The sequence below is a fragment of the Ceratotherium simum genome, chromosome 5 (assembly GCF_057802395.1).
Source record: "Ceratotherium simum simum isolate JZ-2026a chromosome 5, ASM5780239v1, whole genome shotgun sequence".
NCBI lineage: Eukaryota > Metazoa > Chordata > Mammalia > Perissodactyla > Rhinocerotidae > Ceratotherium > Ceratotherium simum.
Window position 1 is genome coordinate 70,867,565 of NC_141904.1, and position 26,688 is coordinate 70,894,252.

Below are 26,688 nucleotides of genomic sequence, written 5' to 3' on the forward strand. Positions count from 1 at the left end.
CCGGCCTTCCTCTTGGAATTCCTATGGGAGTGCCCCACAACTGAAGAGTTGATTAAAAACTGCCTTGTAGTGTTCCCCAATTGCTTTGGGTGGCTTTTGTCCAGGCCAGGAATGGTCAGTGTGTTTTACCTCACAGGAACATGGGGTTGTGATTCCTGTAGAGCTGTGTCAAGGAGTCTGAATTCAGCTGAAAGAGTAGTGATTGATTAGTGATGTCTGGCACAAGCTTGAGGCGGAAAGAACAGTTGTGAATGGTGTCACCTATTTGCCAGGTCTAGGTCAAAAGCACCTGCTGAAGTGGGCCAATTTCAGCCCATGCTCTCCTCACACACTCATCCCCATTCACAGTTTTTTAGCACAGCTCTGGACACATAACGGACTACAGAAATGCCTAGTCATGGGCCGGCCCTGTGGCTTAGCAGTTAAGTGCTCGCTCTCCGCTACTGGCGGCCTGGGTTCGGATCCCGGGCGTGCACCAACACACTGCTTCTCCGGCCATGCTGAGGCCGCGTCCCACATGCAGCAACTGGAAGGATGTGCAACTATGACATACAACTATCTACTGGGGCTTTGGGGAAAAAAAAAAAAAAAAAAAAAAGGAGGAGGATTGGCAATAGATGTTAGCTCAGAGCCGGTCTTCCTCAGCAACAAGAGGAGGATTAGCACGGATGTTAGCTCAGGGCTGATCTTCCTCACAAAAAAAAAAAAAAAAAAAAAGAAATGCCTAGTCACTGGATGCCTTACAGCAAGTACCCGAGTACCCACCCCCAGCCTCGTGGATAATACCTGGAGAGAAGGCAGGCTTAGCAGGCAGAACAGAACACCTGGATATCTACTTTGACTCAAGGGTCTTCCCAGTCCCAAGCCCTCCCCATCTTTCCAGACATGTCCTATGATCTTTTCTAGAAAAATCGGAGCCTTCCCTGCAGTATTCAGAAGTCCATTTCTATTGCACTTAACAGAGCCCAGGCTGCTGGTAGATAGTACGTTCCTGACAAACGCCAATAAGGGCAGTTTAGACCCTGGCTTCTTTTGATGATTAGCAAACAAGACCTTGATCAAGAGTTTTTAATCCTAACACAAGGATGGCTCTGAACCTTTCCTTGCTATGATTTTAAGGTTTCAGAGGAGCTCTTCAGAGCTTCCGGGAGGTCAGGGATGAGACAGACCAACGGCCTCCCCAACATCCCTAATCTTCTCTTCCCTGCCCCAGGCAGAGGCTGGCTGGTTTCCACCTCACAGGACTATGAATAAGCCTGGGCACTTTCCAGTTTAAAACATCATTCCACCCTTGACCAAGATCATTTCAGCAAGAGCTTCTTACCATACTCTAGCCACGCTATTCCTCAATACAGGGTCTTGACATGTGGTGTCAATGCTGGGGTTTAGCCTTCACCTCCTTTCTCATCTTCACAACTCCAAAGAATCACACTCTTCCTTAAAGACATCCTTTTAACTTCACTGCAGGGGCCACCTCTTGCTGCATGTCTATATCTAGTGTGGGAGGCAGCTTCCATCCTCCCCAAAGGATGGTACCAGTGCCACCAGCAGTGGGGACCCTCATAAGGGACTCCTCAGGTACCAAAGAAAGCTGAGGGGCGGGAGTCACAGCCGATGGCCTATGTGCATCCACAATCACCCCTAGGAAACATCAGAGCCACCATCTGAACCCTGCCCTTCAACCCTTCCAGATCCTTTCCAAGACTTCTGAGAAGCCAGGCTTAGGTTATGACTCGGTATTGGAAAGCAAAGACAAAGGAGAATAGAGTTTGCCAAGTTTTCTTTCACCAGGACAAACCCATTTTCAAATTATGGTCCTGTACCATTCATACTCTCTTCAGTACTAGCTCAAGTGGAGATCCAGGACAAAGAAGAGTCATCGGGGATGGATCTTGATGTTTTAAGTGCTTTCTATATATTCTTTGGAAGGTCATAGTGACTGCTATGGCAATCAGGCAATAAGCCAACTTTGCTTGTGTGGCTTTTAGGTTTGACACTGCATTTCATTTACATGCGAACCACAATTTACCTAACTGCACTTGGCCAAAAACGGGTTGTCTTTTGACGGTTTTCAGTCCTACAATGAATTAACTACTGTTAGCCATCATCTCCATTTCCTTCTTTAAATCATTGCAACCTATCTCAAAGGATGCACTTAGAGACATTAGCTCATTTTCTTCCAAAATTCGGCCATTCTTTTGTTCAATTATATTTCCTGCTGCAGCTCTGAGACATGTACTGAGACACGCAAATCAACTTCAGCTTCTGATCCAACAACTCAAGTACTTAGCCTCCTATCGACATTGGAAATATTCCACAGTTAAAAACCTGAGTACAACAAGTAATTTTCCTAAGGGCTAAAATCTACACACACAAAAATAAAGATTTCAATGTAAATTTTACTATTTTATTTGTGAAAAAACTACAAGCAGAATTCATAAATAGACATTTCTATTTAAAGCAGGAAAATGATAAAGTGGCTTTCTAATAACATAGTCGTGCACATGCCAGTAACAGGAATATATTAACATCTTTTATTTGCTAGACAAAGAGCAGTGTCCAATATAAATTTCCCCAAAACATTTAAGACCTGTGAATTTCTGACCAGTTCACAAAACCACCAACTGACACTTTAGCATGAAGAAAAAAACAAACCTAACAGACTGTCAGCTCTAAAGACATTACAGAGCAGAAACTTCCAAAAGCGTTATACAAGCTGTCTTTCTGGGCAAATGAAAAATATAGCTCGTATAATACATTAACAAAAATTCACAAGATTATGTTTTGACATACTTAACAAGCATTCTCTATTTGTCTCCAACAAACAAAGCTAAGGAAATAATGTAACCATCTTTACACAGTAAATTAAGGTTACAAGTCATACACAAGAACAGAACTGCTTGCGCATTAAAAACTGTTCAGCTCCATTGTCATACTCTAAATGTTGGCTCTTAAACCATTTTCGGTTACATACAAGCAAAGGTTATTATATATTCAGCAATTAATAAATTTTCAATAATTTAAGATATGGTAGCTTAAAAAAGTAGACTGAGAATGGTCTTGATAAGGCAGGTGAAACATCTTAGCTAAACTCACAAAAGCTTCTGCCAATGTTTTTAAATATCCAGATTGAAACTGAAAGGTTTTGATTAAAATATTTTGTGGGTGTCAAGATGTCTTTTTTTTTTTTAACTGCATGACTCAAGCAGAGCAAGTCAGGTAAGCTCTGTGTGTGCGCACGCACGAGTGTGAAAGATCGTGTGGTATTAAAACAAATGGAAACTTGCAAGCGTTAACACTGTGCTTTTGTTTTTTTGTATTGTTTTTATAACCTGCTTACTGTGCCACTGAATACCAAGTATTTCTGGTCCTCTTTTAACATATATCTTTATAATCTACACTAGTGTTTTTACGTGCTGCCTACTAATTGTAGGGCAGACTGCAAATGCAGAAAGTTACAGGAATTCCATTTCCAGAATGCATGCCTGAGGGATGTCATCAATTTCAGAAATTAAGAGTCTAAAGTACCTACCACCTCACTACCTCAACAGAATACACAACAGCAGCTCAAGGACTGGCCCATGAACGGCTCACTGCTGAGAGAAGTCCCCTGTGTTAGCTGCAGTTTCCATCAAACGGGCAATTTCATCTCTCCTGTTCTAAAGCAATTCTCCCTTCCTTCACCCCTCCCCATTCTTTATGCTTTAATTTATCACGGAGGCAAAACTGAAAAACCAAGACATTGGCAATGAATTAATTAGCAGCCTATGAGTAGCTGGTTAATCAGCTTTTTCCACTAATCTAGGGGTCCAATCACTTTACATGAAACAAATTTGGAAAAAGTACAGTGTTTCTGAACAAAGTGCATACCATCACTTATTGGTTCAAAAAGCAGTGCAACCCACGTGAGTTTGGTGGCATTTAAATTTTCTTAAAAAGTTAATTAAAAAACTTAGCAATCCCTTATATCTCTGGAAAATAAATATGGCTGGCTAATTTACCCTCCCTGAGACCCTTAATAAAAGGAATATTAAAACTTTAGAAGGAATGTCTTTGCAATACCCCACTAATATTAAAATGTGGATTTAAAATTCATAGTCAAATCACTATGTATTATATATTCTGATGCTTATAGAAAGCATCTTATTTCCTTTGGTTTGTTAATAAATACTTTACAAATGTATTCAAAAAGATAAGCATAGCTTGCATCCCAGATACAAGCACTATTTTAAAAAGAGGGGAACATTGTCCATGCATTTGAGAATAGGGCCACAGCAACAAATGGCACTGCTTTATAATCTATACCTTTAAGAACAGAATTTAAATTATGGTACATTGGTGACTACAGAATAGTTTTAATGTAAATGTGAAAGGAACCTTTCCTGTTGGCTACTCAAATCAAGCTGTTAATTTTTTCTTTTTACTCGTTGCCTCCACAGACAGAAGTTACTTCTATTCTTAAGCAAACCAGGTTTTTCACACCAAAATGTGGTGCTTCATTACAAATTGGCTGCCCTCCCGTGAGTCCCTCAAGTATGATCAAATAAAGGAAGGTAACACCAAGTTCCCAGGCTTCTATGAAATGCCTCTGAAGTCTATGGATTCTGCCGATGTGAATGTTTAAGAGTCAAACATAAGAGAGACCCTAAATCCAAACAAAGCAACACAAAACAAGCATTTTAAAAATGAGGGGTGGAATCAAATTAGTGGGCTTTGTTTTTTTCTTGTTTTTTGCAAGACAGTGAAAAAAAAAAAAAAAAAAAAGAATGAAAAGAAATTTTAAAAGTGAATTTACTCAAGCTATCTTTACGTTGAGGAAGAAAAAGATCACACTCGCTCACAGGAAGTATGCTCTTCCTGCCCCTCTGGCTGCCCAGGCTTCAACCATTCACAGGAGTTCCTTCCCACAGCATGGAATTGAGAAATGTCTCCAAACAGTGAAGAGCTCCACATGGGGAGTGGATGTGTGGTTGATAACCTTGGTTCAGTGAAGCAAACAAGAGTAGATTTTAAGAGAGAAAAAGAATTCTCACAACTGAACTGGTGTGGTAAGGGAAACGAGGCAAACAAATTTCAATTACAAAAACTACCACTGCAATGTCACGTGCAAAGTGGAAACAGGGATTTGCTTCTTGTACGGACCAAAAATACAATTTAGATGGTTTTAACCCTAAAACTAAGACAATTTGTAGATTTACCTCAGACATGAGTAGAGGTCTGGAAAATGGATGGAATTCAAGTTGCAGAATACCATATTTTCATGAGTGCTTACGTAAGAACAGCAATGTTAACATGTAACCGTAATTTACACGAATACTTGGCATTCTGGAGCTAGTTGAGTTGTTATGAATATTCAAAGCCCTCCCAACTAAACCACTTGTGATTTGTCAGTTTATTCCATTGCAAATGCAGGCTATCTGGAGCAGTCTTTAAATTTGAGATCACATTGTTTTAAAAAATATATATTTTTATATCGTCCAGTACTCTTTAGACAGATGAGAAAGTCAAGTCCCACATGAGTTGGAACATACTTCATGTAAGACTGATTTTAATTTAATTTCAGCACTTTCATAGAAGGGACTGTCCCAGATCTGTAACTGTTCAATGTTGTATTCACTTCACAGTGTATCAAGCACCAGCGTTGCCATGGATTGGTTTCAAATAACCCTTTATATATAATTTTATATTTATATATATATAGTTATATCAAAACTGATAGTACATAGTATAACTGGAAGAAAGAACTAAACTTAAAAGGATATGCTGAAAGGATGGAGTTTGTGAACACAATAAATAAAAGTTCCCTCCCCCTCCCAGGCCACCCCCCAACAAAACAAAAACAAAAAACCAGTTGTAATGTACATGGAAAATTGTGCACAGCAGATTTTTTTTTTTTTTATAAAAAGTAGATTCAGGAGCACATCCAATTATAAATGATTGTTAGGAAAATCATATAAAACAATGGAATACATAAAAGTGTCAAGAGTAATCGTCAGGGTGCGAAATTCCTTGGTGGCCAGATGCCCATGGCAAGCAGAAATTATCCTGGCAGCATCACTAAGAGGTCGATGTCCACAGAAGATTCTCCAGGGGTGCAAGCAGCATGGGCAGGTGGAGGATTTGAATTTCATACCCTGATTCATAGTTTTCACAATTCCATGTGCAATTTCAGAAAGATTCATCATTTACTGCTGACATGTCGCCCTTTGGCGTGGAGGACCGGGAGGAGCCCTTGTCTGTGCTCTCCGACCCCGAGCTGCTCTGGTTCTGCTGTTCTGACCCTGCACTGGAGGTCACTGTGGATGAGGATGTCGAGGAGGAGCGAGTCTTTTCCTTAAAGTCTGTGATAATGACGGTGACGTTGCCCACAGTTACTGCCAACTGCTGTGCGGTGCTCCTGTCCACGTTTTTCAGCCGGGGCCTGAAGGGAACAGCCAATCAAATAAGCTATGGATTAACAATGACTTCTGGCAGAACGTCATCAATACACACACAGACTTCGTGACACTGTGACAACGAATCTAGACTGCCACCCCACATACCAAAGCTTACTACAAAATCTGATTAACCTCAGCAATAATAAAAAACCATCATCAGTTAGCAAAGCTTTGGAACACTGCAAAATTATTATCAATTTCTCTCTCTCTCCTGTTCTGGCCGCAGTGATATAAACGTAGCTCATACATATATACACATATATTTTAAATGTTAACAATCCCACACCTAGCTCTTCACTTCACCCCTTAGCCTACAAACCCACAGGCACAAAACCACCTTGGGTTCTTGATTACAACTAAGTACATCAGAGCAGCAATCCAGTCTTTCATTCGAGTCTCAAATACCTTGAGGTGTGATTTGTTTCACTGGTCTTGGTTGTAGCATTTGCAGACTGTATACTGTTTGCTTCACTAGGAGGATCTTTCAGAATATCAGACTTTGGTCTAAAAGTGGGGGGATACAAAAAGAGGCACTTAAAAGATATCTTTGATTCACCTGCAAAATAATATACTGTACTGAGTCATCCAGGAACTCACTTTGTTTTCTTGTTGGTATTTTTCTTGGTAACACTAGGACTGATTTCCTTATCTTTCTCAGGTTTCTCTTTGTCTTGCTTTTCAACTCTCTCCTTCTTTTCCTTTTTAGGGGGTGGTGGAGTGGCATACTGTTGTGCCACTTGTTGTGCTACCAGCTGAGAATTGATCCGAGGTTTTCTAAAACATTCAAGAAAAGACACATCATTATTTGCTCTATAAATATCTCTCATTTTTTTATTTTGGTCTCATAATTTCTTAGGTATTTTATTACTGCTATCTGGCAACTCAAAACTAAATTATATGGTGTTATTTCTACATTATTATTTCTATGTAGTACGGATACACCCATAAAACTTTTTCCTCTTTCAAATCCACTTTCTGTACAGCTACCTTTAATGACATATACACGTGTACTCACACAAACATACACATCTCTGCAGTAAAAAAGTCTTTCAGCCAATAAGACAGGACATTGTTTCTAAGAGTGCTGAGAATTCCACTTCTTTGGAGCTGTCAAGATTATACTGACTGACAGCTTTCACATACTCCTGCTGCAGAGGGTTAATCTCATTTTATTAAATGGACACTGGTAATCCCTTGAAAAGAGAATGAAATTAGAAGTGTGGCATTCACTCCTCAATCTAATTATTCCGACTTGGTCTGCTCCCCTGTAGCTCTGTGATTGGCACGGACAACACATACAGAGCAATAAAAGGTAACTGTGGTTCATACTAGCTTCCAAGGGCTTGAAGACTGAAAATCACTATTAAAAAAAATCACAGACAAGCGATACATTCATTGTGCCATCAACCATTATGTCCGCGCCAATCTCCAACTGACACTGGCTCTTAACACTATTGTCTACAAATTCTAAGTGGTGCCAAACACTTTTCACAATGCATGACCATTCAGGCCCAAACAGGAAAGGGAGAAAGGAAAGCCTATGCATTATTTCTATGCAATATTAATTTTCAAAGACATTCCCATCTAGATCAACATTTACAATATAATAAACTTTCCAAGTTCAAAGTAGGAAACAAATAACCAAATGGGTCATTCAGGAGGAGAAAACAACCGGCTGCCACAATGCAATGATGACCTTCAGATCCTACAGCACCCTCTCCATTCCCCAGGATGAAGGCGCTGGCTGGAGAAAAACAACTGGACAGGCTAGGTCTGGCTCATCACTGGGAGAGCCAGTGGTGGAGGACTGGAAAAAATAAAAAACAAATCTAGGAAAAACAAAACAAAGCTTCCTTCTTCAATAATTCTGCCATTCTTTCCAAGAAAAACAAAAAGTGAGTTGCTAGATACATGACATGCTGACCCCAAAGTTAAGCATGGTTAATGGTTACTGGAGCCCCTCTTGAGAGCGGGTGAGATGTGGCTGAGAAGGGATGCAGGATGAGGAGACAGAGGCTTACTCCAGGACTTCATCATGGTGAGCCTGAAGGGGCAGGCACTGGGTTTGTTTTCAGTGTTTCAGTACTGGTTCAGTGGTAGTGTGGATTTGCCAGAAAACATACCAACAAAGGTGCAGTCTCAGAGCAAGTTTCCTATTGGCCTTTGGCAACACAGGCCTTGGTCAAGGGGTGGCACACCATGAAACCCAGTCATAGGTACACCTCAGCCTGGATCACAAGTGGCCTCACTTGTCACTGAGTAAGGGATTTGAACACAGGTGTGAAGTACCCCCAGCAAAAGGGAGGAATGTACTTATTTCTAAGCCCTCCACCCCCAAACACACACAGGACCCCATGTGAAAGGTAACTTTCTCTTTTCACAGGTTCTGACAAAGGCAGCAGCAGCCATTCTAACACATTCTACTCCTTCAAAGAGGAAGTATGACGGTGTTAATACTTACAAAGAAGATAATCACCACTACAAAACATTTCACAAGCACTCACTGGGGACACAAACAGATCACCTGTCCACAGGGATTACCAAGCAGTTTAAATCAGTTAAAACAAACTGCCTTACACTAACCAATATTCAGGTGTCACAGTGAAATAACTCAGCCAGAGTTAATACTGTGAATAAACCATTAAACCTTTATGAGAAACTATACCTTGAGGGAGAATTTCAATTAGGCCAGTATGTGTGCTTTATTCCAGAGAAATCTGACACAAGAACAAGAGAGGACACCTGGAGACCAGTCTAAGAGTACCTTCACAGAGAGAGAATCAAAGGTAAACCAGACGGCTGTCCCCAGACAACTCCCAGCCTAATCACCACGCTCACCCAATCTGAGTTCGAGGTGCCCGTCTCACTCTTAGACACCCTACAAAGTCCTATGACCACGCTGCACTGTAACTGCCAATCAACTGTATACTCTGCGATGGCAAGACCACATCTTGATCATCTTTGTCACCATGGCATTCAGCACAGTGCCAGGTACTCAATAAAATTATCTACTGCGTGAATAAAGAATAAACATACAGTGCAGAGAAAGAAAGTCGGATGAGGACTGAGAAGGCCCAAGCTTTTGGTGATCAGGAGGGTCACTCTTGACTTTTAGGAGAACAAGCCACATGGGATCAGGACTGCAAAGATTAAGGGACTAAAGGCTGTCAGAGGAACACAGAGGCGGGAAACAGGAACCCTTCTTTGAGAATTGTGGTGCTGAGGTAAAGGCAGGGTTTGAGGAGATTTCTATAGGAAACGGAGACTTAGATCATGTTGTACATTAAAAGAGGGAGAAAGACCAAAGGCAGGCAAGAGAAAGGGGTTAGCTGAGGGGGTAAAGGAGAGAAAGAATACAATCAAGAAAAGACCTGGAAAAGAAATGGGGACACTTGCTTCTGAGGCAGGAGTGGGATGCTAGGTAAAAGGGAGTTGTGGGCAGAATCTGGAAATGAGAAATCAGAGAAGAGATTCAGAAGCCATGGACGTTAGAGTGGTGCCTGGTTTGGTGAGTAGCAGGCACTAACAGAAGAAAAGAGAGCTAATGATGAGCAGAGAGAAAAGAAGTTACTTGTGTCTCAAAAACTGCCCTTATTAGCATGAGTGTGGTGTGCCTTCAAGAAGCTCTCAACTACCCAGATATCATGCTTATCCAGAATGGATTATCCCCTAACAAGGCCAGCTTGCCAGGGCTATGCACATACCGTGGACGACGGGTGAGGGGCCCATGTGCATGTTTCTGCCACTGGCGATCATTCTATAACACCTGAGCAGATACACTCTCAGAATTGTTCTTCAGCACACGCACCACAATCCAGTACCTACAGGACAAAATCTACACGTACAAAAGGTAAAATTCAGCTGTAACTCCTAATATGTAGCATGTGTGCACAACCACGTGAACGTTCTCACTTGCTCCTAAGAAAATGAATGTTGGACTAGAATGGTGAAGTGTTCCTCTCTAATCAACCAAACCAAAATTTCACAAATGAAAAGGAGCAAGGCTAACTGAGATCTGATTATTACTAAGAAATATGGGGTGTCTCCTAAAACCACCTGTGTTGTTTTGAAAGTATTGCTGTGTTCAAAATGTCATATATATGTCGTATGTAACAAGCTAACTCTTCAGTCATCACTTGCCCCTTCCTCACAAAAAACCCTCAACAACAGAAGAGCATTTATTACTTTAATTCTCATAGCTGCTTTTTCAAACTAGTTCCCCCAACAAGTCCCACAGTACTTTTAGGGTCAGGAAAGGAGGGATGAGGTAGCCGAGAGAACTAATTTTGAAGAGGTACAATGTTTATGAACAAAGTGCATACCAATACTTAGTGGTTCAAAGAGCAGTGTAAACCTTTTGGAAAGGGAAGGTAAAGAAAACTAGAAGGGCCACCCGTGTGAGACTTCAGAAGTAAAGGTGCCACCCTGTCAGAACTTTTCAGGCAGCTCTTGCCATCTCTCCCCTCCTTATTTCTAGGGTAATATGCTCTGACTGCATGTGAAAGAATGGGCATGTCCAAACTCCATTAAGAGAGCTACACGCACCTCACTCCTGTGAGGCCGTGCTAAGTTCTCCAGATTAGACACTACAAATTGCACCTGAAGCAGGAGAGGCAGAACCATTTCACAACCATCACAGACAGGACAGGCACACCAGGAAGCTAGATTTACAAAGCACAACATCCTCTAGAGGAGGAACTGTCTCCATTTTACAAATTAAAAAGATTGAGGAGCAACAAGATTCAGAAACGTGTCCAAGGTTTACAGTCAAGTGGCTGAGCTAGGATTTTTTTTGTGTGTGTGTGTGAGGAAGATCAGCCCTGAGCTAACATCCATGCCAATCCTCCTCTTTTTGCTGAGGAAGACCGGCTCTGAGTTAACATCTATTGTCAATCCTCCTCCTTTTTTTCCCCCCTTTTTCTCCCCAGAGCCCCAGTAGATAGTGGTATGTCACCGCTGCACATCCTTCTAATTGCTGTATGTGGGACGCGGCCTCAGCATGGCCGGAGAAGTGGTGCGTCGGTGCGCGCCCGGGATCTGAACCCGGGCTGCCAGTAGCGGAGCGCGCGCACTTAACCGCTAAGCCACGGGGCCGGCCCTAAAGCACATAGCTTATAGCTTTTGGTGTCTAAGCATCAAATTAAAGCCAATCAACCACACCACCAACAACAAAAACCCTATTTGACCAGAAATGATATACAGTAAACAGGGGGCCTGGTTTCCTTTATGAGGAAGCTGGGCACCAAACAAGTTTTTGGTATCTTCTTCAAGACTATATATATATATATATTTTTTTTTTAAAGATTTTACTTATTTTTTTCCCCCCAAAGCCCCAGTAGATAGTTGTATGTCATAGCTGCACGTCCTTCTAGTTGCTGTACGTGGGACGCGGCCTCAGCATGGCCGGAGAAGCGGTATGTGGGTGCACGCCCGGGATCCGAACCCGGGCCGCCAGCAGCGGAGCGCGTGCACTTAACTGCTAAACCACCGGGCCGGCCCCAAGACTATATTTTTTTACGGGGAAAAAAAAATCTGTCTTCTTAAAATTATTTTACAGATTTACCACTGCTATTTCAATGGAGTTTACAAACAAAAATCTGCTGTGACAATTTCAGTAATAGACATCATCAGGAAAACACACCTATTTATTTGCATTTAAACAGCTAATATTTCAGAAGAGTCCACTCCATAAAAAAATGAAGCAAATCTTTATCTAGGGACATCCTTCATTTTTGAAAAGGAAAAATTACAGAGTTCAAGCATACATGAATGAATGAACACAAATGAGAGCAGAAAATGAGGTATCTTTCTGGATTGTTTTGATATGTGTATTCATGCCACTTTTGGGGAATACAGGCAAACCATATTATTTAAAGAGACATTTCCCCCATATCCCCTTCTTCTTTTCCACTTGTGTACTCAGGGGAACCGAGATCTTACCACTCATTTCTCATGTACTTCTCTACATCTCAGCTACCACAACAAACAACAAGACAAAGCCATCTTCTTGTGGTTCAGTCAACAAAGAGCAAGAGGAATCTCTAACAAACTGTGACCTTTCCTTGATTATGTACAGCTCTTCTGAAACTATCATTTCTGCATGTTGCCCACTTATGGAATTCCATCTGGTGTTTCACTTTTCAATTAAAATATCCCAAAGGCTCTGGAATCAGACAACTCATCCATTAAAAAAATTTTTTTTAAAAAAAAGGTATTCCATAACTTAAAAAACACATCTTCAGCAAGTCAGCTTACACTGCCCTTGAGTGCTTTGGACATCACCCTGTCATCTCCCCACCCCTTCCCTGTCTTGGCAATCTGCTAGTTGAAGAATTAGCAACTTCAAGGGTTTAACAACTCTGAGGACGCTCTTCCGTTTAGCTCACTTCATCAGGAGCCCACAATTCTTTATGACAGATCACTTCATGGCACCGTAATTAAAAGGAGCCTTCTTCACACAGCCAGTTTTCCTGTCCCTACACTCAGAAGGTTATCCTACACATGTGCTTTGGGCTGGTTAGGATGGATTTTACCCCACCCAACAATGACTGAGTTTTTGTATTACTGATGCCCCCAAAGAGATATATATCAGCAAAGTACTCTGTGCACAGCCGCTAATCAATAACACCTGCTGACTAAAGTATTTTAAAAATGAAATGGGAGTAATAGCAAATCCAACCTGAGGGAACTGGGTAGGCCAAATGTGTAAAAATGCTTGTAAACTGTAAAAATTTTTCTTTGCAAAAGTACCTTGTTAAAACCACAATGAGGTTAATAAATCTGATCTTTGTCTGGACTAGTCCTCATACAATAATGTATTCCAAGTCATAAACCATTGATTGATTGTAAATTGATTGTTTACAATCAATTACAATCCGAATTGATTGTAAACAATCAAATTGCAAATACATTTGTGGAATACAACCCATCTTTAAACTGGGTAATGCCTGTATTGACTTCTCAGGTAATGTAAAAGTTGTGCATCAGAGTGTGTCTATCCCAACAACACCGTCCACTCCACACTCACGGCCCCTGGATTTGAGGACTAGTAGAGCAAAGAGGTCCTACAAGAACAACTTGTTTTCTATTCATTTTACCCACCCACTCCTGACTCATTATATTCTTTTCAATACCAGAGATAATCCATGAAACCTTAAAAGGTAATATAAGCCTTTTTTTTAAATCTACAAATGTATAAAACAGATTTAAAGCAAGTAGGCTACCTTTAGGGCTCTTTCCCCTCCACCTATAATTATTTTCTACTACTGCCTCACTTTATATCCTCAGCAATTCTAAAAGGTAAGTTAGCCACAAATATTCCTAGTTTAAAAAAAGAGAGAGGGTTAACAACTAGACCAAAGAGAATCAGAATCGCTAGACGATTAGCCTGGTATTCTTTCAGCTAAACCATGCAAGGATGAGAGCTTTTTAATAAAGGGTTTAATCTCTTAAAAATTTCTCTACCTTTTCACATTTGTTGCAGTGTTACAGTAAAGTACAGTCACGCGTTGCTTACAGGCGAGGATGCGTCCTGAGAACTGCGTCGTTAGGCGACTTCATCGTTGTGCAAACATCACAGAGTGTATTTACACAAACCTAGATGGCATAGCCTACTACACAGTTAGGCTACATGGTACTAATTTTATGGACCACTGTCGTTATGTGGTCCGTCGTGAACTGAAACGTGGTTATGAGGCAGCACATGGCTGTATTACTATCTTCACAGGTGGCAGGGAGAGGACGGACCTTGGAGTTAGGACAGCCTTTGGACTTTATCCAGGCCCTGCAACTGAGCTCGGGTAAATTACTTGAAATGGGAAAGGGACCACACTTAATTTAACAGGGCTGAAGTCAAGATTAAATGAGGTAAAGTTCGCTTAGCTCTTGTCATAGTACATGTATACAGGCCACGTAGATATTCGACAAAATAATTCCCTTCAAAACAATATATACATTACAAAGCACTACTTTTCCAGCTATAGATGTGTCTACCAACCTTCCTCAGATACTGGGATTTACAAGTGAAAGAAGCTGGTAAGCCTTGCCCTAGGAAATGGTTCTAGAGACATAAATCCCTCACGTATGTTAGTGTCCTAAAGTTAATTATGCTTGTCTAGCAGCACTAAGGATCCTCGTCGACATAGCTGCCAATGTTTCTGCATATTTCAGAGAGAATTTTGGTTTTGCAGATATTCCTTTTAAAAGAGGATGCCTCTAGGGGAGACCACCAGACTTCAATTGTACAATATACACGGTATTACACAAACTCTCACCAGATACAACTTGGTTAGGAACAACTGGCTCCAAAAGAACTAACATAAGCATCCTTAATAAACAGCACAATCTGAAATATTCTCTTGATTCAAAATTGACATTTTGAATATTCACATGTGTCTTCTGCCCTGTAAACACTTACTTGACAAATACTTGAGCACCAGTAAGTACAGGCACTATAACTTTTCTGCAACTCAGGAACATAAACTCAATAAGAAAAAGGAGCGACAAGTGGTTTAGATTCTTGAAAACAAAACATCTATTTTATAAACCAACCTGGCAGCAACGGACATATGTGTGAGCCGAGAGGTTCTCAAAATGTGGTCCAGAGACTCCTGGGGGTCCCTCAAGACCCCTTCTCTACAAGGCCAAAACTTTTTCTGTAATGATTCTATTTTCCATAATAATTCTAAGACATTACTTGCCTTTTCATTTTCCAAAGACTACATGACATGTGACATCACTGCTCCAACAGCTAATGAAATGTATGTTTGTATATTCTTGTGTTTTAAACATTTCTCAATTTTAATTTCTGATATGGAAAGTATCTATGGATACAACCAACATGAGCAAAAGTTCCTTGGGGTCCATAATAATTTTAAAGAGTGTAAGGGATCCTCTGACCAAAAAGCTTAGAACTACTACCCTAGAACCATGCCAAATATTTTACGTGCAAGTTTGCTTCATCACAGGCAGAGGAAGAGACTTTCTTTAGAAGGCAACTTCTAAAACAACTCAAGCTTAAATTCTTTCTCAGCAAAACTTCAGAAAAGAAATATGAAAAGCAGCCATCACCTCCAATTGCAGGTCAAGAAAACATTTTGAATATAGAGACAAATTTTAAACTTACTAAACACCAGAACAGCTTTCAAGAAGTAGGCTTAAAGTATTTTAACCATAGACTATAAATCTGGCGTCTTTCCATTTCCTCTCCCCTGTGGTGCCTAAAATAACACAATTTTATTGTGGTCATTCAAATATTTTAAGTAAATGTCCCATAATAAATATGCCCTTTAGATCTCCAACAGCATTTCTCCAACAGCAAGCCCACTAACAAAGAATGTACTAGTTAACATTATGTAAAGAAAAATGTTTCCTAAATTGTTTTAAAAATGCACCTCCTTTGAAGATGGCCGGCTGAATTTCTTTTTCATATCTCCATTCCACATTTTCAACATAAATTTTATTCTACAGTAAAAGACTCTGGTGTTAAGACTGCAAAGGGTCTTTTGCTGGCTGAGGATTTGGTCTGAGTAGTGTTGTAGGGTCACTGCCACACTTGGAGCAGTGTGACTATCACAGCAGCTGCTGGTACTGTGAGCACAGGTGTGGTGGAAACACATCTTTCCTCACCTGCCTTGTTTAGAGAAAGCAAGCCCATGGAGGCCTCCAATTCCTACTCTCTGGGCCAGCATTCCCTGTCTCTCAAAGCCCTTTAGGGTAAAGGAGCAAGGATGTAACATTCCTCATGCCGTCTCCTCTCCCAGTTTCACCTTTGGCATTCTGGCTTATGTTTCCAAATTCAGTAAACAGACTTCTCCTGGTGTCTACTATATGCCGATACAGGGTGCTGTGAATTCTGGATGTGTGTGGATACACAGTGATTTTTTCCAAGGAATTGATATGACACAATAGAGTTCAATGGCCCAGATCTCTGGTGAGGGTTCTTTGCGTTTTATGGGGTGCTCCCTGTCACACAAGTTGGATCACAGGACTTAAGAGGTTGAGATGCCTAAGGTCTCCTCCTCTTTGCTTTCTGTACTTATTTTGGAATGTAACTCAGTGACCTTGGATGAGTTACATACTCTCTCCAAACTTCGGTTTCCTCATTGGTAAAAGAGATTGGAGTAACTGATCTCTAAGGTTCCTTTAGCTCAGACACTTGTATTCAATATTTAATAAAGACAACTAAATAGAGTACTAGTTCTTAAGGTACAGGCAAGTCTGCAGTTTATGGTATTAGTAACTCATTTAGCCTTTTTATTTTTTTAAGTCAGGAATAAACATGAGGTACATTCTACAAACTATACTGTTGGCTTAGTAACTTTGTTATGACCTCTCCCTCTCCCCCCAAAGATATACTAAATTACCTTATAAATCATGTCAATGATTTAAGAGCAATCACAGAAACTACAAACCTCTAAGCAAACCATATTTTCAGATGCAAATAAACATGATGGATCAAATCTTTCTCTCCCCAAGAAACACTACGCTAAAGCAATCCAATCTGTTCTGCAAATTACTTTATAGCTGTCAAAGATCCCATTTAAAATGCATTTAACCATTTTGAAATTAAAGTTCATGTCACAAAACTGGGCACTTGAAAGAACACAAAAGAATTAGTAATTCTTCCAAGAAAAGAAAAAGCTATTAGGTAATTCAAAGAAATCCAAGGTCTAACATATCAGTTGCACTCTTCAGGTCCTGGTTTCCTCACCTGTAAAATGAAAGAGTTGGACTACATTAAGGTAATCTTTAAGGATTCCCTCAAATCTAATCCTTAAAACAAAACAAAACTGCACATACTAGAAAATAACAGTTCTAACAAACAAGCTAGTTCATGGTCAAATTACTATGTTATAATGGGTTTCCTAAATCACTGGTAATCAAAACTTCCTTAAAGCCCATCACTTTGGAAAGATGTCTATTGCAGGGTTTCTCAACCATAGCACTGTAGATATTTTGGACCTCATAATTCTTTGCTGTGTGGGGGCTGTGCTTATGCACTGTAGGATATTCAGCAGCATCCTTGGCCTCTATCCACTAAATGCCAGTAGCACCACCATCCCCAAGTTCTGACAGGCAAAAATTTCTCCAGACATTGCCAAATGTTCCCTGGGTGGCAAAATCACTACCAGGTGAGAACGACTGGTCAATATGAGAATATAATATAAGGGAATAGGAATATTTACAAATATGGGAAGGCAGCCCATAAAAACATAGCACTTCTCCCATCAAAATTTTATCAAAAGGCATCTGTCAAAAACATCTATAATGTGTTCATCATTCTAATTGGTGGGGTTATATAAGATGGTAGGATTTAGAAAGAGAATCCTAAAAACTTTGAATATACCGATACTGTTATTTTTTTAAATAAACTTGTAGGATCAATCTTCTCAAACATTTTGCAACAATTTTATTAAATAAAGTTCTGCACTGCATGGCAGCACATAGATTTACCCATCCTAAGACATATCATTTACACTGATTAAACATGATGTCTTTGGTAATTCTATACACAGCTAAGCATGACACATTTGGTCAGGAACATATCAGTTGCTCAGATCTAAGATTATTTTAATGTGTAGTGCCTATTCCAAGGGGCAAACCCAAGGTACAGTGTATAGCAACTTCAGTGTGTAACACCATGAGACCAGGCAGATGCTTGAGGGAAGACTATTTCATGATCTCTACACAATTACAACGCTGACAATTAATTTCATCTATACTTCTTCAGGCATCTCAGATTAATCACGGTCTCTATTTCCAGCAAGGAAAGGAAAATGTTAGGGTATCTTATTACTTCAAATGGTTGAAAAATTAGATGTGAATGAAGGTGAAGTCTCTGAAACCATCAGTAGCTATCAGCTAGAAACATTAGCAGTGAGTTTGAGAATCCCTTCAATTCAATAAATACAACTGTGTTTTGCTGGAGCAGTGAGGGGGACAATGTGACACAGGCTGAAGATGAGAATTCATACACCAATTTAAATGGTACAGTAAATCTTTGAAATAGTCATATTTGTTATACGTGGAAGAAACTTTTTTCAGAAGAAATAATCAGAAAATAATTAGAATTATTTGGATAAGAATAGAAACAAATAAAGATGAGAATATTTTGAGACACACTGTCAATAGTCACGTATTACATCCTAACAGGTCCAAGAGTGCCCCTTATCTTAATGCCTAAGAAATTAGTCATGCAAGTATCAAAATCCACTTTAGCTAAAGAAAACATTTGTTGGAAAATCTTGATAACCAATCCTTTCTGGAATGTATCCTTTCTTTTTTTTTGCTAAGGAAGACTAGCCCTGGGCTAACATCCATTGCCAATCTTCCTCTTTTTTGCTTGAGGAAGATTAGCCTTCAGCTAACATCTATGCCCATCCTCCTCTATTTTGTATGCTGGTTGCTGCCACAGCACCGCTGAGGAGTGGTGTAGGTCTGCGCCTGGGATCCAAACTCACGAATGCGGGCTGCCAAAGCCGAGCACGTGGAACTTAAAACACTATGCCACAGGGCCGGCCCCAAGAATGTATCCTTTTATTTTATTGTATTTATTATTTTTTTTGTGAGGAAGATCAGCCCTGAGCTAACATCTGCCAATCCTCCTCTTTTTGCTGAGGAAGACTGGCCCTGGGCTAACATCAGTGCCCATCTTCCTCCACTTTATACGGGACGCCACCACAGCACGGCTTGACAAGCGGTGCACTGGTGCGCGCCCGGGATCCGAACCAGCACACCCTGCGCCGCCGCAGCAGAGCGCACGCACCTAACCGCTTGCACCACCGGGCCGGCCCCAAGAATGTATCCTTTTAATTCTGAAGCACCAAAATAAGTGGTGCTTAGGACATTAACAAACATTTCTATATAAAAAGTTAATTCTGTGCTGCCCCTACCCATGAGTACTTTTCTTGCCTGAGTAAAATTCTCAAAAGAACTTTCCTAGCAAATAAGTGTGGTGAAATGATGTCAAATGAATGCATTATAATGTGTGCTGTCTAATGTTTTCAGAGTCAAACATTCAGAACACCTTGCTGGGGATACTCTGGTGTATTCTCTCCTTTCCTCATTCTTCACATGCCACAAGACTTCAGAACACTATCTATCTCAGAAAAGACTCTCAAATCTATCCTATCTCCAATTCTATATCTTCACTGTCTTCCTCCATTGTGGTTCAGGACTAAACACCTTCCTCCACAATACCCTATCTGGTCTTTTTTAGTCTTCTCTCTAGTTATCTTACATGACACTATTGAGACCAAAGGTCCAGAAAAGAAAGTATACTTGCCTATTTCTCTGTCTGAAGCCTCTGCCACCACCTGTGGCTTACAGGATTAAATCTTAACTCTCTAGCTTGATACATAGGGCTCCTCACAATTTAGTTCCAACATTCCTCATAAGCTTGCCACTCCTCCCCACTCACCACCCCAGGTTGTTCCTGAATTCTAGCTCAAGCCACAGAGGACTTGATCTTATCTTTTTCAGAAGATACCTTTTAGCACTTGCTGTATTTGCTTATCTGCTGATCTCTTAGCTTCTGAAATGTCCTTCTCCATACATCAACTGTAAAACCCATATCCACTTTAAGACCCAGCTCAAATGCCACTGTTTTCCCACTTTCTCCTGGCAAATAACAGTTTGTGGCCAGGTGTACAGGGTTCCCAAACCACCCTGATGTACCTCTACCACTTAGTGTTCTACATTATAATATCGCCCTATTTTATCTGTCTCTCCCTACTAGGTTATGAACATCTCTGAGGCAATACTGACCTTTTAAATTTTATGCTATACTCTTCAAACTTGCTTCAAAACAATTACTTGTTTCCTGACAGTAGCTCAGTTAATGCTGGCTGCAAGAATGTATGTCCTCTGTATAACGGGGTGCAGACAGCAGATGCTGTATCAGCACGTAACATAACACTGTATTCTAATGCTGTACTTAACAGTCTCTGTGGGCCTCACAACTGAGGGACTTTGTATAACTTATCTTTTATACTGCCATCTCGGAGCAAAAAGTCTAGGACCTAGTAGGTTCTCGAAGAATATAGATATCTAACCCACAGATAGAACAGCTCCTAGTTTAAAAGAAGGGAAGTGGTAAGAAAACTAACAGGTAATGAAAGGGTTCCTATGAGGAGGCACTGTGTTGAATGTTCTACACATATCATCTCACAATTCTCATAACTTTGTGAAGTTGTTGAAGGAACCAAAGCCCAAAGGTCCAAGAGTAGATAGAAGGCTAGAGCAGGTTGAGTTTAACCCAAGTTTATGCTCTTTCCACTAACCCACACTGCCCACCCAATGAACCTTGAGAAGAAGGAAGGGAAGCAAACTGAAGCCAGTGAAAGTGAGGAAAACAAACGAGTAATGGTAGACCATTAAAGAGAGAGAGAAAAAGTTTCCAGGAAAGAATAGTCAATAATATTAAAAGCTGCAGCAAATAAGGACTCAAAACAGGTCTCTGAATCTGCCAATCAATGAGCTGCCCTTCCAAAGGGAGTGTTTCTCTTCCATTTCATCACTAGCTTACATACATGCCCCTTAACCCTTCACCTTCCTCCTACCTCAAATATCCCAACTACATCAACATATCCCACCTACACTCACAACCATACAGGTATGAAAAAAGCAGACTCTGACATTCTGTTCTACAGCGCCTGTATTTTTAAATATCTAGGGCCAAGGAATTAGGACAAAATTCTTAGGAAGTCAAGTCTAAGTCCTTCAGGAATGCTTTTGGTCTCTTCTGTTTCTCTATCAAAGTGAAAAAGATCTACGGGTAGTTAACAACTGACTTCTCAAAGCATGGCACAATTAATAAGCCTGCTTACTTAACCTTAGAGAAACCACATTATCACAAGAGCAAGTACTGTGGCATCACGTGGGATTCTCACAGCACCAGCAAGCTCTCCAATTACACAGATTTATCTAAATCCTTAGCTTATAAAAAGGGATATTTGGATCAACTGGGATGACGGTATAGTGCATAGATGCAAGTATCTACATCATTCCGAGACTGTTCAAGAACTTTTCAAGCTGGTATTCCACTCCAAATTAAGTATTTGCCTTTGGCATCAAAGCAAGTGAATTTGCATGCCTTATAATAAATTTCCAACAAGGTAAGGATCCTGTATGTTCCAAAAATGACTTTAAAATGTCTTTGTTTGAAAAGGACTTTTTTCTCCCAAACTAAATTGCTGTGAATCACTTTCCTCAAACAAAGATTTGCTGAAAATTTGATTCACTAACTTACAAAGATAAAATAGATTTTTCAAATGCTTTTTTAGAATTCTGAAATTTTAAATGTGTCATTTTTAACTAATTTTAGAGTTGCAAAAACAGTACAGTTCCCATATACCCCTAACTCAGCTTCTTCTCATGTTAACATCTTATATAGACATAGTAAAATTATCAAAACCAGAAAATTAACACCAGTACAATACTGTTAACTAAACTGAACACTTTTTTTTGATTCTCACCAGTTTTCCCACTAATGTCCCTTTTCTCTTTCAGTGTCCCATCTAAGCTCCCACATTGTATTTTGTTGTTATTTCTCGTTTTTAATCTCCTCCTATCTCTGACAGCTCCTCAGTCCCTTTGTCTTTGATGGCCTTGACACTTTTGAAGAATAATGGTCAGCTAGTTTGTAGAAATGTCCCTCAATTTGTGTTTATCTGATGTTTTCTCATGATCAGAATGAGGTTAAGCATTTTGACAATACCACAGCAACGATGTGTGCCCTCCTGAACGCATCATATCAAGGGGTTCGTGATGTTTTCATATCTTACTAATGGTGATGTTAACCATGATCGCTTGGCTAAGGTGGTCTGTCAGGTTTCTCTACTTTAAAATTACTATCTTTTAAATAAATATCTTACAAGAGGTATTTTGAGACTACATTTACAAATATGCTGCTTCTCCACAAACTTTCACCCACTAACTTTTGCATCCAAATGTAGATTCTGCGAAAACTGCCATTTTTTGTTTATTTGTTTGGGCCTAATGGTGATTTTCTAGTTTCCTCTTTCCTTCTACATTTATTAACAGGAATTCTTCTGTAAGTAAGAGCTGTCTCTTCTCTCCCATTTATTCATTTACTCATTCATTTACTCATTCAATTACTTATATCAGTATGAATTCATAAATATTCATTTTACCCTATGGGTTAAAATCCAATGCTACCGATATTTATTTTGTTGCTCACAGTGTTCCAGCTTTGGCCATCAGGAGCTCTTCCTTCAGGTTGAGTTCTTTTGATAAGCTCCCATCCTTTTTTGAGCCTTAAAAGTCTAGAATGTTTTACGATCAAATGTTCCTTTGACTATTGAGCATTCCTAAGCACCGTACTCAAAACCATTATAGACCAGCTAGAGAAGAAATAAAATATCCTAACTTGTCAGTCATGCAAAATGATAAAGCATTACATTCTATCCCAACTGGCAGCATATTCCAGACAGTATAACCATTAACAAAAGCTGGGTAATGTCTAAGCAAGTGGGAGCTCTGGATATCATGAGTACATTTTCTCAGAAGGTACTCACTAACCTAATGCCTCTACTAACAGAAAACTGTGGTGTTCTCAAGACATACTTGATCATCAAGCATTTTGAGGCCAGAGATAAAAATGCCCGGAGGAATGATGATAGATTCCAGTAGAAAAAGTGTGCTTTAAAACATAAAATATATTTTTATGGCATTCTGGAGAGGGAAAGGGAAAAGATTTCAGACTCTGGAAGAAACTGGAGACATTGTGCCCAGGAATTAAGGGCACAAGAGCCAAGGCTGAGTGCATGTTCCAAAGCTGAGTGAACAGCCTGCGGTCAAGGCAAGTAACAAAGAAACTGTTCCTTCTGACTTTATCTAGCCCTCTCCACAGCTCTAAAGAACTAAAGACTAGTGGTACCTACAAAATTACTCCCTGCTTGCTTATAGGTGCATCATCACCTGCCATCCAAACAAACAAAAGAGGGCTAAGGAAGAGTAATGGGTGCTGAGGTGGGCTGACTTGGCCAACTTTTGCTTAGGATAAATTTTAACAAGGTACAATTTACATACAACAAAATGTACACAGTTTTAAGAGTACAGTTTAAGTTTTGACAAATATAATACAGCAGTGTAATTACTACTCCCAAACAAGATTCCTTTGTGTCCGTTCCCAGACAACCCCCACTGCCAGTTCCAGGAGGCCACTGATTTGTTTTCTGTCACTATGGATTAAATTTGTCTGTCTTTGAGTTCAACATAAATGGAATTATATTCTTCACTTTGTGTATGGATACTTGCACTGAGCATAATATTTCTGAGATTCATCCATGTGGCTGTGTTTTCTTTACCCAGTCTCCTATTGATAGACATCTGAGCTGTTTCCAGTTTTCAGCTATCTTGAATAAGGCTGCTATGAACATTCACATACAAGTCTTCGTGTGCACGTTTTCATTCCTGTTGGCTAAAGCATCTATGGCAAGTGTATATTTAATTTTATGGCAAGTGTATACTTAACTTTATAAGAAACTGGCAAACTCTTTCAAAGTGATTATACCATTTTACATTTCCTGCAGCAAAGTATGGACATTGTAACTGCTCCACATCCTCAACAACACTTGGTACCGTCAGTCTTTTTCATCTGCGCCATTCCAGTGAGTGTACAGTACTATCTCAATGTGGTTTTAACTTGCAATTCCCCAATAACTAATGATGTTGAGCCAAGGTTTTGCCTAGGATGCACTTTTATACAGCTGCAGCTGATGGCTTACAAAAAACAATACGCTTTTACAATATTTGTGAAGATCAAGAAGCTTCCCAATATGATAACTGTCGAAGTTGGGTGATGGGCAGGGAGATTGCTGTCTCTATTTTTGTGTTTAAATTGTGTCCATTAAAAAAAACTAAAAATAAATAAACTGAAGTCTGCTGGGTTGCATGCCCAGAGAATGTTTTAACGTCTTACCTGAGGTACAAGGGCTCAGAAAGAAGAGAATAAAAGTAAAAAGACAACTACTTGTCTAATTTAGGCAGAGTAATGGAATAAAGCATTTTGACTCTGAACTAAACAGCTTTTTAAGAACCTACTATCACTAACTCTTAAAAACTACCCAACCGACCCAGATGAGTAAGAGTGTATGTACTTATACATAAAGATTTGTAAAAATAAGTGAATTAAATAGAGACACAGTAGACAGGTGACAAGACTGGAAAGGATAGCTGGAGGGATATCTAGGACTTTGGATGACAGAATGAAAATCTGAAGGGGTTCAGCAAACTGGAATAATGGATTTGAGATCAGACAGTAAGATTTCACAGGATAGCAATATTTATGGAGATAATCTGCTTGCTGTATTTCTTAATCTGAATGTAACTGGTCTACTGAAAAGAGGCACAGATGTTAAGAAAATGGAATTTCAGCCCTGGTTCTTTTATCAATTTGCAGAATGACTTAGAACCACAGCCTTTAGCCTCAGTTTTCCCAACTGTTAAAAGAGAATACCTGTCCTACATTCCTCTCAGTACGGTTGAGGATAAAATGTTGGAACCAGCAAAACAAACACTTGGGGCCGGGGGAGTATAGAAGAGCTATTTTGGTTTTCACATTCACGCATATACATATTCATAAACCAAATTCAAGTTTTAAAAACTTTGGTTTTAGTAAAAACAGAAGAATATTTCCCCAAGTTTCATACCAATATATGCCTGAGGGCTGATGTTATATAAATACTCCAACAGAAAAAAGACAAACCGATTTGCCATACTACATTTATTGAGCACCACCAGTGATTTGAGTAAATTTTCCAAATAAGTAAATCTACCCAGTGCCAAGAGAAAAAAAATTACTTTTAAAAATTGTATTCCATATTCCTCGTATTATTAAACACTACATGGAAAATAATTTAACCTTCTTCTGATTACTTTAGGCTGCTATTACAGCGAGCTTCCGTAGAGAAGTATGTAGGGCCCTGTATGTCCAGCCCTGTACAGCCCATGCCACTGTTTTCAGGGTATATATCAATGATAGTGTCCTATAGTTATGCCATCTCTGCTATCCTAGTAGTTGTCTGTTGTTCCTGCTGTTAATATAAGAGACATCCACACCACACCCACTCCTCATCTGGGAGATTGGAATGGACTTAAAATAACATGGTAGAATTGGGAATATAACTGTTTCAGAAGCAGAATACAATGCATTCAACTTGTGACCACAAATTCAGCATTTTCTCCAAGTGTCTTTTAAAGAAACTTGTTTTCTTAAATGAGTTATTACTGCATTAAATCCATCATAAAAAAATGCATTTAAAACTTCCTCCCATACCTAATTGTTCTTATTTAAAATAAGCCATAGCCATGTTATCTCAATATGTTTGCATATCTCAAACCTAAAATCTAGTGAGGAAAACTTCAAGAAGACACAAACCATCAACAGCCAACTCATTCTATAAGTATGAAATATTATGTCATGGGAACTACAAATACAGTAAATCGAGACCATAACCCTTCCCTTCAAACAGCAGCTAGGAAATATAGTTTTGATTGGTAGAGATATGGGTGAGGACATTATCAGGGCTAACCATCAAAATCTCAATCATAGAAGAAGTATTTCCTATCCAACAAATGACCCATCTTTCTCCTGGAAGAATCAGCAAATTCAATTCCTAATTTTTACAAAAGCACGAAACTCTAAATAATATTATCAATTAAAAAAAATAAAAAAAATAAAAAAAAAAACAAAACAACAACAACAAAAAAAAACAAAAAAAAAATTATCAATTTAACTCATTTGTTGTGCATAATAACAGAATTAGCTTCATCCAATCTTCCCAACTACTGACGAATATGATGAACTCCTTGCTGATCAGGTTTTGGCAAAACTGAACAAACTATCCCATAGAGTTAAGAAAAACAGAACATGTTTAAAACAGAAGGAGAGCAAGTGGTTCAATTGTGGGGGGAGGTACAGCATACAGTGACTCCCCCACTCTAATTTTTTGAGTTGTGAGTAGTTATCCACAGTCCAAGTCCACAGGTTGCAAAGACTACACTGGACAAAGTGGCTGACAGACAAAGTTCATGTGCACCTAAGCCCTTGAAAAGCCTGTCTCTTGATCAACTGGATCTTGCCTGAAGCCCCAACTCTGACTGTGCACAGCTGCACTGGAAAGAGAGGAAATTACAGCATAGGAAAAAACCCAGAAGCTGGTCTGTCACTTCTGTTCCTCATCAGGGAGGATGCAGGTTCAAGTCTATACATATTTGAGGGTCTACT

General features: G+C 39.7%; 1 protein-coding gene across 1 annotated transcript in view; it reads right to left on the minus strand.

The window, feature by feature from the left end:
- Positions 1–2,393: 2,393 nt before the first annotated feature.
- The window catches only part of RYBP (RING1 and YY1 binding protein), a 79,736-nt gene continuing 55,441 nt past the window's right edge, over positions 2,394–26,688 (minus strand). Inside the window, exons 3-5 of the mRNA XM_087431346.1 lie at positions 7,035–7,211; positions 6,843–6,941; positions 2,394–6,421 (exon numbers count right to left, since the gene is read on the minus strand). Coding sequence (XP_087287472.1) covers positions 6,169–6,421; positions 6,843–6,941; positions 7,035–7,211 — 529 coding nt within the window. The 3' untranslated portion in view covers positions 2,394–6,168. The remainder of the gene's footprint in view (positions 6,422–6,842; positions 6,942–7,034; positions 7,212–26,688) is intronic.